The following is a 13,681-nucleotide window of genomic DNA, read 5'->3' as shown; positions in this document are numbered from 1 at the left end:
GGTGACAGGATTGCCACCTACCCCTAGCTACAGGAGGTGATTGTATACTATCTATATATACTATATCTATACTATACTATCTAACTCCGGGTCATTGGGTCACACATGATCCGTATGACTGGAATCGCCGCAAAGCAGCAGTGTGAATTCACCAGCGATTTGTGGCGATCATGGGGGGGGTTGTCTGCGATTGTCACGGGATGCCTGCGGACCGAAATTCCCATGGGCGTACAGGTACGCCCTGGGTCCTTAAGCACCAGGGAGCGAGGACGTACCTGTACGCCCTTGGTCCCTAAGTGGTTAAATAAGTGTTAATGGCGCTTGACCATGTGATGACAGATCAAACTCACGGCTCTCTAAATGGTCCCCCCTCCCCCCCAAAGCGGGGCTCCATTTAGCTAAGCTGTTATATAACAATGACCTAACTGAGCATAACCCCATAAGACGAGACTCTACTTTTTGCTCATCCTTCCATGAAACCTTTTTTACAGATTGATTACCTTCTTATTTTGGTTGCTTTAAAATCCCTTGTATCTTTTGGCAAAATGTATCCATAAGCATTTTCAGACCATGATATCTTAGTAGAGGAATTTAGTTAGCTATGTGCAAGACTTTCATTGAAAACATAACAAATCCAACTTGTCTTGGGGAAGAGGGCAAGGAAGTGACATTTTTCTTGTGGATGATTCTAATTATAGGGGCTGTCCATAAGGTGACTGTGACTATAAAGGTATCGAGCTGGCCACCCTCTTGAAGCACTCTTATTATGAAACCATGGTTCTCTTGAAAGTGCACAAGTATCACCCTGATAGAGACCTTTAGTCTAAAGTTGAAGAACAGAGAGGTCGCCTTTTACATGGCTTTTAGGAGAGGGGCAGAAAAGTCATTTAGATTGTCATGCTATTGAAAATACAGGGTGCTCTGCTGGCTAGATAACTTGCCCATAAAGGCCACTAACTGCAGTCCCTAAATTACACTAATCTGATGGAAAACTTTCACAGAACCCTAGAGATGTGATGGCTGGGTTTTCTCGGTTCTACTAAGCTCGTTATATAGGTCTAAGTGCCTCTTTTGAGGAGTCTGGATTGCAGAATTCCGGGACTGATAGAAAAATATATAGGTCATGTTTGCCATAAGGTCTGGTCCTGATTAGTTTGGTGTGCTTTATTACAAGAAATTAGAGCCCCTTCTTATTCCCCACCTTACCTCCTTTTTAATGCTATCTGACAAGGGGAAGCTTTCATTCCGGAATATTATTTATCTACTGTAAAGATTTTACTCAGGGGTCAAGTCCTGGGAAAAAAGTGTGGGAACTCACCCAATATTTCCACTCAAGGACTGGTCCTGCAGGACCCCTGTTAATTGGAACGCTGTTCCTGCTGTAAAAAAGTGGAGGTACTCAGTTCTCTTGCTTTCCTACAGGAGACTCGAGCGCTTGTTTTACTGAAACCATAGAGTGATCTCACCTGATGTGAAACTATAGGCCCATATCATTGCTAAATAATCACATGAAGCTCTTAACAAAAACGTTTGCCTCTAGGTTTAATTCCATTTTATCTCCCTATATCTATCCGAACCAGGTTGCCTTCATTCTGGGTAGGCAGGCATCCAACCAGACCTGTAAAGTAATCAATCTCATCTCTGTGTTGCAGTCAAACTTGCATAATTCTTTGTGGAAAAGGGAGTATATGTTACTCTCCTTAGATAAAAAAAAAAAAAAAATCAACCGCACTAGGTGACACTAACCCTAGCAACGCCACTGTCTATATGCCCATTCTGTTGCCTAGATATATGTAAGGGGAATTTGAATCTGAACCCATCCACGATTGCCAAGGCACCAGACAGGGGTATCCCTATCCCCGCCCTTATTTGCAGTGGCATTAATGCCCCTGGCAGCTACCATTAAAAACTTTCTGAACATCAGAGGGGTAAAATGTGCCCATTTTGTGGATGATCTCTAAGCTATAATTAAAAGTCCAAATCACATGTATAAACAGAAGAGTCCGGCACTGCTGCCGATACCAATACCCACTCGACTAGTAGACACCAACTGCTCTCAGTGGATACCAAACAGGGGTGCACTCCCAATGATGTAGAATCAAATAGCATAAAGTATAAGTAATTGAAGGATGCACTCACCCGGTAAACTTGCTTGAAGGAATATTTATTCACAAACAGCATACAGACGTACAGTGGGTAGAAACAGAGGAGCGGCCTCACAGCGACACTGTTTCCTGCACCCAAGCACACTTCCTTGGGCTGCTGATCATACGTCTGTATGCTGTTTGTGAATAAATATTCCTTCAAGCAAGTTTACCGGGTAAATGCATCCTTCTATGATTTATACTGTATCTTAGCTATAATTACCTCCCTCTGGCCTCTTTGGCTAATTTGTTCCATTTGATGCAAACATTTACAGCTATAACTGGGTTGGAACTTAATGCTTCCAAGTATGAAGCTGTCAATCTGAATTTGCCCCTACAAACTTTTGACTTTTTAAGTGACTTACGGACAGATTCCCTTGTCTGTGCAGTGTCTTGGTTGGAAAAGATAACTTCCTTTAAAATAATATTTTGCTGTGCATCTTCTATGCTTTTAAGATGCTCCCAATTCAGATTACTTTAACAAATCTCAATCGATTCCAGTGCAACCTTTTTAATCTCATTTGAGGCTCTAAGGGTCCTAGAGTGGGTTCCATTACACAATATGTTTTGAGAGACCAAGGGGGGTTGCAAATGACGAATATTAGGAAGTATTTCCAGGCAGCCTTTCTAACCCAACTTACCCAAATTCATTGGCATTCCCAGGCCTCTCACTGAGTTTATATTAGAAGTAGAGCAGGAAAAAACCCTCAGGTATGGCGCTTCAGACTCTTGCAGACAGATGAGGCGGATGCCAAAGGTAATAGGAAAGTCCCCAGCAGGACATTTTATTAAAAAAACAATAAAATGGACAAGATTACGCGTTTTGGGAGGATCCCTCCCTTCCTCAGATCAGGATCAGTTATCCTGATCTGAGGAAGGGAGGGATCCTCCCGAAACGCGTAATCTTGTCCATTTTATTGTTTTTTTTTAATAAAATGTCCTGCTGAGGACTTTCCTATTACCTTTGGCATCCGCCTCATCTATCTACAAGAGTCTGCAGCGCAATACCTGAGGGTTTTTTCCTGCTCTACTTCTAATATTGACTCCCAGGATGACTTGTTTCCTCCTGCAACCCATCAGCATAGCAGTGACCTTGGGGTTGCCCCCCCACCCACCACCCGATCTATTGAGGGTAAATGCACGAGGCGCCGTCCGTCGGTCCTTTCTTTTCTTTTCTCTACAGATTCTCACTGAGTTTCAATTGAGAGGGTGGCTTGCCTATATTTCCCATTAGACCTTTTACTATTTTTGTCAGTGAAGAACAGACCTGCCAAATTATTTTGCCTTGAAGGAAAGGTTGTGTGCAATTTTTACTCTCCGGTCTTCCCACAGACCTGCATCCCCTATCTTGGCATTCCTGACAGTGTATCCACTCTCCCCTAGTCGACCTTCTCTTGGTGGAAGAGGCAATTTTTATAGGAAGTTTGTAATATAAAATAGGCTAGGAGTTCAGTCTCTCTCTCTCTTTTTTTTTTTTCAAACTGTTCCTAAACTTCCAAACTCTGAGGATTAACCTCTTCGCTATAACCAGATAACTCATTTATAAATAGTGTAAAAACCCACAACACTGATATCACAACCTCTTTTATCTTGAATCTCTCTCCATGGTTTAATTAGGACATAAGAGTTTTAATTACATGCTATATATAGAGAGTTGATGCCTGTTTTGGGTAATCTTCTTTTCTTAGCCAAATGAAAGGTGGACCTTGGAAAAATCTTTCGGAATGGTTCAAAATGATGGAGACCACTGCCAAGATTTCTATTATTGTGGCCCTTGTGGAAGCTGAATGGAAATTTCCGTTATACTGGTACTTAGAGCTGGACGCATTATCAAAGATGTTTCCTTCAGCTTTGCCATTCTGCTTCCGTAGGTGTAGTAGTAGTATGGGAACGATGATTCACATCTGGTGGGAATCCTCACATGTCTGCAGGTTCTGGATAAGGATTTATCACCTTATATATTTGGCAGTGGGAGTTAGAAAACGTAGTCTATACCCCTACCATTAGACACCAATAGGAAGAATTGGATTATTATGGTTAGACATTGACTAGTTTGATTAAAGATTCCCAAACCCAATTTGAAGCAGTGAGGCAGCCTTGGCTGAAATCTGGGAAGGATGAGTGACCTAATGTACTACAATTGTTTTTCCTCCTTGTCTGTCTTGTCTCCCTTCTAGTGTCTCATCTGTCTGTTCTGGTGGAGCTGACAACCCTCATTCCCCCTTCCCGGTTTTATGACACAACATCGTTATAGTTCGGAGTGCATATACAGTGTGAAACTCCTTTAGTTATATGGCAGTTAAGAGTTAAGGCTAAGTGGTACTTTTCTACACAAAAAAATGAGATCTGTATTTTTTACCAAAGTATTCTCTGTTTATGCTTTTATCTTTATGCCCAAAATGCTGAATACCATATGCTGTTTTAGCCTTCATACCATTTGTATCCTCTTTTTTGAAAATAGCTTTTGATAACCAACAGAACTAAACTGATATTGTAAAACTGTAAGAAATATTGTTTTTTCCTTTTCCACCATGCCAGGGTTTAAAAGGTTGATAACCTAATGTGTTTCTACAATATCCCAATGTCCTAGTCCACTTAATGTGTGGCGAACATGAAGCACCTTGATACAAGACCCCTATATATAATGGTTCGGTAACTCAAGCAGCAACTGTAATACTGTAAAAAATATTGGTATCAGTCTAAAGGAGAAAGTTAAGATAACTGTGTCATATATCATTTTCCACATTTAAGACAAGAAACCATTACAGTTAATTCTAAGCAGATCCCATTTCCAAAGATCATTACTCTGAAAAGTGAGAAGAGTAATATCTGGCTTAATATCGAAACGTGTAGCCCGGGGTCAGAACAGAGGAAATGTGAATGTGGTTAATTTGTATTTTTTATCCTTTAGCAGAAATAGCCTTTTAATAACTGTCTTTCACAGCATGTGTGGAAATGCAATACTTACATATACATGGGCTGCAGCTGTAAGTGAGATGTCTTCTGAGGACCCTGGTAGCCATATGAGTCAAAGCCACCTATAAAATCAACTGCAAAAAAATAAAGAAAGAAAAAAAAAAACCTCATTATCATTTTCACCTCAGGCAGAATGCTTCCATTCATCACTAAGGGACTTGCAGGGAGACCTGACAGGCTGGTAATAATCAGTAGAGTTACTAATTACCCAAATGAACAGAAATGATTCATGTTGCAAAATGAGGGGAAATAGTAAAATGATGAATCACTATTCTACACTGTCCTTGGATCAGAGACATCAACATGTCATGCCTGAAATGCTGATGAGGGGAAATAAAGGCGCAGGGGTTATGAAGTGACCACAAAGATACAAGACGTTTAAAGGGGTACTCCACTACTAGACATCTTATCTGTGGCATCATGCCACGCCCCCTCCATTCATGTCTATGACATGAATGGAGGGGGCATGGCGTGATGTCACAGATAAGATGTCTAGCAGTGGAGTACCCCTTTAACCCCTGAAGGACCCGTTTTTTTTCTGTTTTTGCACTTAGTTTTTTTCTCCTTAACTTAAAAAAAATCATCATTCTTCAATTTTGCACCTAAAAATCCATATGATGGCTTATTTTTTGCACCACAAATTCTACTTTGTAATGACATTAGTCATTTTACCCAAATATCTAAGTTTCTACACAGTACATTTTTAGGTAAAAATGACACCTTCTCTTTACTCTGTAGGTCCATATGATTAAAATGATACCCTACTTATATAGGTTTGATTTTTATCGTACTTTTGGAAAAAATCATAACTACATGCAGGAAAATGTATACGTTTTAAACTGTCATCTTCTGACTCCTATAACTTATTATTAGCGCCGTGATCTGAAGTTTTTATTGATACCATTTTTGTATTGATCAGACTTTTTGATCGCTTTTTATTCATTTTTTTCCATGATATAAAAAGTGACCAAATACGCTATTTTGGACTTTGGAATTTTTTTACATGTACCCATTGACCGTACGGTTTAATTAATGATATATTTATATAATTCGGACATTTCCGCACGCGGCGATACCACATATGTTTATTTTTATTTACACTATTTTAGTTTTTTTCAAATGGAAAAAGAGGGGTGATTCAAACTTTTATTAGGGAATGGGTTAAATGATCTTTAACTTTTTTTTCACTTTTTTTTTGCAATGTTATAGCCACTATAGGGGGCTATAACACTGCACACACTGATCTTTTACATTGATTATTGTTATCCCATAGGATAACATTGATCAATGATTCTGCCGCTTGACTGCTCATGCCTGGATCTCAGGCACTGAGCAGTCATTCGGCGATCAGACACACAGGAGGAAGGTAAGGCACCCTCGTCGTGTCCTCCAGATGTTTGGAACACCGCGATTTTGCCGTGGTGGTCCTGAACAGCCCATTGAGCTAGCCAGGGGTAGTTTACTTTCACTTTAGATGCGGCAATCAACTTTGAACACCGCGTCTAAAGGGATAATAGCTCGTGGCACCGCAATAAGTGCCGCGCGCTATTAACTACGGGTCCCGGACGTTCTTAGAGGCCGGGCCTGACCTGCTATGACGCGGCGCCACACCGTGGCCCCGTGTTATAGAAAGGGAGCGGACTCAGGGTGTAGGTTCTTGAGTGATTAAATGTCTTGGATCTCAGTGGCTTCATATTTTAGCTAACCCTTGTGCCTTTATTTCCCCTCAAACACGGCTTTTTGAATATAATATTAAGAACTCTGGTTGTCTGCACAGAGATCTCGGAGGGTCCCAGCGGCGTGACCCCCGCGATCAGACATCTTATCCCCTATCCTATAGACCTATGGCCAACCTCATATTGTCAATCGGTGTACAAAGGGTTTTGCCATATTCTACCTATAATTAAAAGTCATTTGCTGCCAAGATAGTTTCATAAGATCAAACAACACTTCCATACAGTTCCAAGTAACAAGGCCACATAATGCCACATAAGTACATAGCACTGATACAAACATATATTAGCAAGTAACAGCTCCACACATGAAGTAATAGCATAACACTGCTACACAATGTTTAATAATGCTATAAATTAATGTTACAATTTGTGGAGATGACAATCCTTGGGTGGTAAGCTAACAGAGGTGCTGTCTCAACCCCTTGAGGACACAGCGAATTTTCCTTTTTGCGTTTTCATTTTTTTTCCTACTTGCCTTTTATCAGCTATCATTCTTTCAATTTTATACCTACAGGTTTATATGATGGCTTGTTTTATGTGCGACCTTTTGTACTGTGTAACAACCAATTGTGCTTTGTAATCATACATTAAATTTTACCTCATAATATATGGCAAAACCTAAAAAAATTATTTGTGGGGAAAAATTTAAACAAAAAAAACAAATCACTTTTGCTAATTTAGAGGGTGTTTAGTTTCTACCCAGTGCACTTTATGGTAAAAATTACATATTATCTTTATTCTTTAGGTCAATATGATTACTGGGTTACCCAATTTATAGAGGTTTAGTTTTTATTTACTTCTAAAAGTAGCATGATAACACAAAACCTATATTAACTGGGTGACGTTCTAATTAGAACTAATCAGAATTGAGAAAATATACTTAATTTTTTTTGAAAAATGGAAAAAGAGGAGCAATTTAAACTTTTATTTGGGAGGGGCTTATTCACATTTATTAACACTTTTTTTTTGTCTCCATAGAGGACTATTACATGCAGTTTTTTCATTGCAAACACTGTACAATGCTATTCCCTAGCATAGCTTTGACCAGTGTAATCTGTGCTCTACTTTGCCAGCTTGCTGAGGAAGTTTGGATAGTCAGGGCTATGATCAAATGGCACAGAGGCAGTTAAAGGACATCTGCAGCGTGATTAACACTTATCCCCTATCCACAGGATAGGGGATAAGTGTTTGATCGCGAGGGGGTCCGACCGCTGGGACCCCCTGTGATCTCCTGTACGGGGCCACGGCTGTCCCGTGCAGGGGGCGTGCCGGCCGCAGCATGATGTTGCAGCCGGCACGCCTCCTCCATACATCTCTATGGGAGAGGCGGGGAGGCACGAACGCTGCCTCCCCGTCTCAACCAGAGAACTGTATGGGGACGGGGAGGAGACGGGGCATCACGTCGACCTCTAGGTCGACGCTACGCGCCTTAGCGCTCACCATGAGCGCTAATGGCGGCGCCCCGTTAGGGAGATCGCGGGGGGTCCCAGCGGTCGGACCCCCGCAATCAAACACTTATCCCCTATCCTGTGGATAGGGGATAAGTGTCAAACCGCTGCAGTTGTCCTTTAAGGAACTGTCAGCCATCATTCCAGCTGATGGGAACCCCTGAATCACCCCAATGAGGATGTCACAATGTTATATAACCTCTTTGTGCTGTGAGTTGTCTATACATTATGCTTTTTTTAAACTTTTTACATTTGTATACAATGTGCAAAATGTTTCTCTACTCTGCTGCCATCTAATGGTAGATCTGTAAAGCAATTGTAAGACAGATCCCATTAAGGCTAGGTTCACATTGCCAATTGCATCCGACCTGTTCAAGGTTCGGTCAGCTCTTTTTTTTTTCTTGAGCCGAATGGAACTTGAAATGGGTCGGATGCAAACAGCTACTGCCAGGTCTCGACGGACCCCATTCACTTGCATGGGGTCCGTGAGTGATCCAGTAATTTTACAGGAGTTTAGTGGAGAAAAAAATAATGCTTGCACTATTTTTTTCTCTGCTAAATTTGTCGGAACTGCCGACAAGATCCATATAACGGAGCTCGATGGCAGTGTGAGCTAGCCCTAACCTATTCCCATAAGACTTACTAGAACCTGTCCATGGAGTCTTCAAGCCCTGACTCCCTTTTAGCATAGGGCAGCCACATGGATTAGACCAGTTAGCCATATGCTCAAAGTAAGAGGTGAAGATTTTTTTTAGCAAAGTATATTTGGACAGTGTCATTCCATCCTAAAATTTCACAAGGCTAGAAAAGTGAACTTTAGTGTGAACATTCCCCTGCATATGTTTTCCCTGCCAGTCCACAGCTACAGGGTCCCTCCTCACAAGCACCCCCTTACTACTGTTAACAATAGACTGTTTGTGAATTCTACTGTAAAGCTCTTTATTATTTCCAAGTTTGACCCAGTATGGTATCTGGCTACTACTTTCCACATGAAAAACCAAGGGCACCCCAGTGCCACTCATCACATATATTACATCAGGTTTGCCTTGGGAGTTGAAGACATATCCAGTTCTTGCAATTCCCCTAGTTTCCAAAGGTTTGTATGTTTAATTGGAAAATGTACCAGATATCCTTCTCCAGCTACTGTGACATAAGCTTGCTAACGTTTGTAATAAGATTAACCCTTTTATTATTTAAAAGACAGTGGAATTTGCATTGAGATCCATTAAATACAATGAAATGACCAGTGAGCTAGAAGAAATAAAAAGATATGACTGCAGTGTGTGAATGCAGCCTTTCACTGGTTTTATACTATGAATACTATTAAGGCAGTGATACAAATAACACTTAATACTATGCTTCATGACACTGTGTCAACCTGATGCTCCGGTCAGATAAGGCAGCATTAACATGAAGGCAGATTTCCTTGAACAGAATCGGCCATTGCATTGTATTTATAATTTCTGTTTTGCTCACAGTGATGTGTTATTTTACTTACATGTAACCAAGATGAAAATTCTATGACAATCATACTAAATTATTATTATTTCAGATGTTACACGTTGGTCGTACTTACAAATAAGCCTATATGGAAATGCCTTTTATTTGATGACAGGTAAATAGCAGATTATGAAAAGAAAGCTGTCAATGCTATTCATGTTTTATATTCTGACATGAAGCATTAGTCAAGTACGTGTAAACCTGAAATATTTGAATAATACTTAGTGGATGACAGCTTGAAATTTTCAACAACCAGTTTTAAAACTGAAGCCCTTAAGTGTGTGCATGTAATGGGTAATTTTAGTGTGACTGAACAAGTTTTAATAGTTATGTTTAATTTTGCTGCAAATATTGTAGCAAAAAACAAACTTATTGGTGACATTTTACTAGCAATATGTACAAAATACTGTAGATAAGCAAGTGGTCTTCTCAATGGACACGGACAGTATGCATATGGTGGAACCGAAAATTAGTAAAAAATCTGTTCTAATCTAGACAGAGATCTTTTTAAAGAGGTGGTCTTTTGGAAATGTTTAACTGTATTATCTCTGTTTAATAGTGGGGCTGTCCTGCTTATCTATCTCTAGAGTACTGACTCAAATTAACTCGCTAATGTTATAAAGAGTTGGTTGTCCAACTATATTCTATTTTTTATTCTTCTTTATCTGTTGGGATTCCTATGTCTTCACTTTTTACATTCATGCAAAAAAAAAAAAAAAAAAATCTAAAACATTTATCGTGATCAACAATTGATAATTTTACTATTAACCTTTATACCAAAAACAATTCAAACAACCTAAACACTATAAGTGACAGAACACAAAAATGCTATAATAATCAATAACCAACCAGTACATATTGTATATGATTATAAATATTTAACTGGCATGACTTCCTGGGCTGCCTGCTGGCTGTGCACTAGAGCACCTCACTGTGTGCACACGATGCACACTACATTTTGCACTTTTCCCCTTTCTTTTTTACACATGCTCTGTGTAACGCCTGCCATTGTACTTCGGATATTCTTCTTTGTCTTCCTTGGTTTCAACTTCATTCTCCACAACTTGACTGGAAATCTGGTGAAATCACTTGTCGGGGACAATATTGCCAAGATCACTGTCTTGTTTCCCCTGTGATATCTTCTGTGCCTGTTAAACTCAGATGTAAAGTCTTGAATTGGGGACATTCTTCCTTGTCAGTTGGTCATCTTAGAAGACGGAAGACTCCACGACAGAAGCCTGCAAGTTCCTTACAGCCTTTGCCCATTCCAGAAACTCCCTGGTCTCATATAGTGGAGAACTCTCTGAATTCCAAAGAAGAGGGGGAGACCAAAGGGGGAGGGGGGTACTGTAACGCCTGCACTCAAGCCGGACACGCCAGCCATGAGCACTCTTTGCTCATGTCCCCATTGCTGGCGGGGCTGGAATTCGCATCGCGGGACGTGCCCACATGCAAATCCCAGCCCTTCACTCACTTCCCTCATCTTCCTCCTCTCCGTGTCCTCGCAGCCCCAGTGCATGTGCCCCCACCTCCTAGGGCACATTGGTGCCGGAGCTCTTACTCTTAAAGGGCCAGTGCTCATTTAATCAAGTGTCTACACCTGCACCCTGTCCTTAAATATCAGCTCCTCCCTAGTTTCCCAGCCGGATCTTTGGTTACCTTGTACCACAGTGAAAGTCATGTGTCCCTGTTACCGTGTACCTGTTCCTTGCTACCTTACCCCCCCCCTGCAGATGTGTTACCTGCCCTGACCTACTGTCATCTTGCCACGTCCTGTCAGTCTCCTTCTGGGCCACGCCACCTGCGAGTCGTGCCAGGGGTAGCGACCTGGGTACCATCTGCCACAGCAAGACAATCCTGCTTTGTGGCGGGCTCTGGTGAAAACCAGTGGCACCTTAGACTCCGCTCACTGGCACGGCTCACGTCATCATCCACACAGGCCCAGAGGATCCACCACCTGCCGTGTCCCGTTACACTCTGAACTCAAATCCACCACATTTTATGTGGGAACATTAGTAAATGTTTGGCCCAAGGGTGGATATAGACGGCGTTCCGTCTCCTCCCAGTATGCCTTGACAAAGCATAACATGACACTAGTGCGTGTTGGCAACATATTCCACCTCTCTGTATGTCCCGCTATGAGTGAATAAAGAAGCTTTTACTTGCAAGAGAATACCTGGTGCCGTGGATTGCTTTTTCTTTATTTTCTATGGATATATTTCTCTCTATGCACTGAGCATAGGACTCTTGCGGGATTAAACTTCGGAGCCAAGCGAGCTGCCTACCTCCAGTACATGTGAGTGGTGCGGGATTGCATATTTCTCCCTATTGTAGTATTGGACTGCTTTCTTTTTGATCTGTGCACACCTGTAACAATGGAAGGCATATTAGAAGCAGAGGCAGATCCCTTAATCATTACAGGTATCAATGCGGGACGAGAGGATGTGGATGTGTTTTTTTCACAATGTAACACAGAGGATAAATGTAAGGTTTTAAGCATGCGTGCCTTGGAAAATAAAGGTTTCACCCTATCGGAGAAAGAGGTGAAACTATTTTGGACTATCATTACGCTAGAGTCCTATATGGAAGAAAAACACTCCCTCATGGGGTATGCACATAAGGAGATTTCCCAATTCTGTGATAATAAGCCTTTTGTTGCTAAATGGCAGCAGGCCCATGTGACACATGCAATGAACCTCACACGCCTAGTGTTAGATCACTCCAATTTTGAATATACCTTAATACAATCCTCTCTGGAGTTTGCAAAAAAAGGATTAAAAAACGTCTCACGGATGCAGAATGGCAGGCTTTCCAAAAAAAGCTTGAAAAACCATTAGTGCCAGCACAAAATGAAATCAAAGAAAAGAAACGCAACGTTTTTACGTGACAAGGTGGATTTTGACACCAATCGGGTGTGTATTGGAACTTTCAGCAACAGCAGAGATCGCGACAACAAAGGCGTAATGTTACGAAGAACCAGAGAAACTCCAAACCCAAAATGGAATATTGGACTACTGACTCAGAATCGAAGTAACCCAGATGAAAATCGCAGTGGTCGCTCTACACACAGAACGATGAAAGGTGCCGGTTCCTCTACGTCGGCAGCCCCTTTAGGCGCAGGACCTGCCGAGGGTGGCACAGGAAGAAACCAATTACCCTTAGGGCCGGGAGTGAAGCGGAAGCAGGTCTCTTGGCAAATGTAGGAGATTCTGCCTGTTATCTGAGCCGTGTCACACTCTTATCAAAAGGCCTCAATTTCTGTTTAGCTAATAAGTTTAATGAAGTCCAATTTGATATTGATTTAGCTAAATCTTTATGAAAACGTAATCTACACAAAATGTTCAAGCTTCAATCTGAATCTGTTTCCCTGTTTCAGTTAGCAGAGGATCCTGATTTTTTCCTAACTTGCAACCATTGGAAACTGATCAGAGAGTTGTGCTGGAGCTCTTTGATTTACTCTTTGAGAATGATACTGAGACCCCTAGAGAAAACAAAGGGTTCACAGGAGGGGTAAAATCTTCTTTCTGTCCCCCTTTACAGCTGGGCTGCAGCTTAGATATTTATATCGAGGTTGTCATGTCAGAAATTAAGAGTCTCATTTATCCAAAAGTTGTAAACTATCTGACTTAAAAACAGCAACAAGCTTTGGTGTGTTTAAAAAAGAACAATGAGATGATCGTGAAGCCTGACGATAAAGGGGGAAATATTGTGTTTATGAGGAAATCAGATTATGTTGAGGAGGCTATGAGACAACTAGGGGACACTAGTACTTATAAAAAACTAAATGGGGACCCTACTCGATTTTATTCTGTAAAACTACAATCTTTATTGAGAAAAGGGGTTACATTAAATGTGATATTAAAAAACATGGCTGCAA

The 13,681-nt window shown here is 41.1% G+C and overlaps 1 protein-coding gene across 3 annotated transcripts in view; it reads right to left on the bottom strand.

The window, feature by feature from the left end:
• Positions 1–13,681, bottom strand: part of NKAIN2 (sodium/potassium transporting ATPase interacting 2) — a 948,625-nt gene that overhangs the window by 25,402 nt on the left and 909,542 nt on the right. For 2 of the 3 annotated variants that reach the window (XR_008891337.1, XM_056566470.1), the window contains one exon: positions 5,113–5,194. The exons of the other annotated variant lie outside the window; for it this stretch is intronic. Coding sequence is in view for 1 of the 2 variants with exons in the window: in XM_056566470.1 (XP_056422445.1) it covers positions 5,113–5,194 (82 nt within the window). In the remaining variant the exon portion in view is untranslated. The remainder of the gene's footprint in view (positions 1–5,112; positions 5,195–13,681) is intronic. 3 annotated transcript variants of the gene reach the window in all.

The sequence above is a fragment of the Hyla sarda genome, chromosome 3 (assembly GCF_029499605.1).
Source record: "Hyla sarda isolate aHylSar1 chromosome 3, aHylSar1.hap1, whole genome shotgun sequence".
NCBI lineage: Eukaryota > Metazoa > Chordata > Amphibia > Anura > Hylidae > Hyla > Hyla sarda.
Note: the sequence above shows the minus strand (reverse complement) of the source record. Positions and strands in the feature narration are given on the sequence as shown.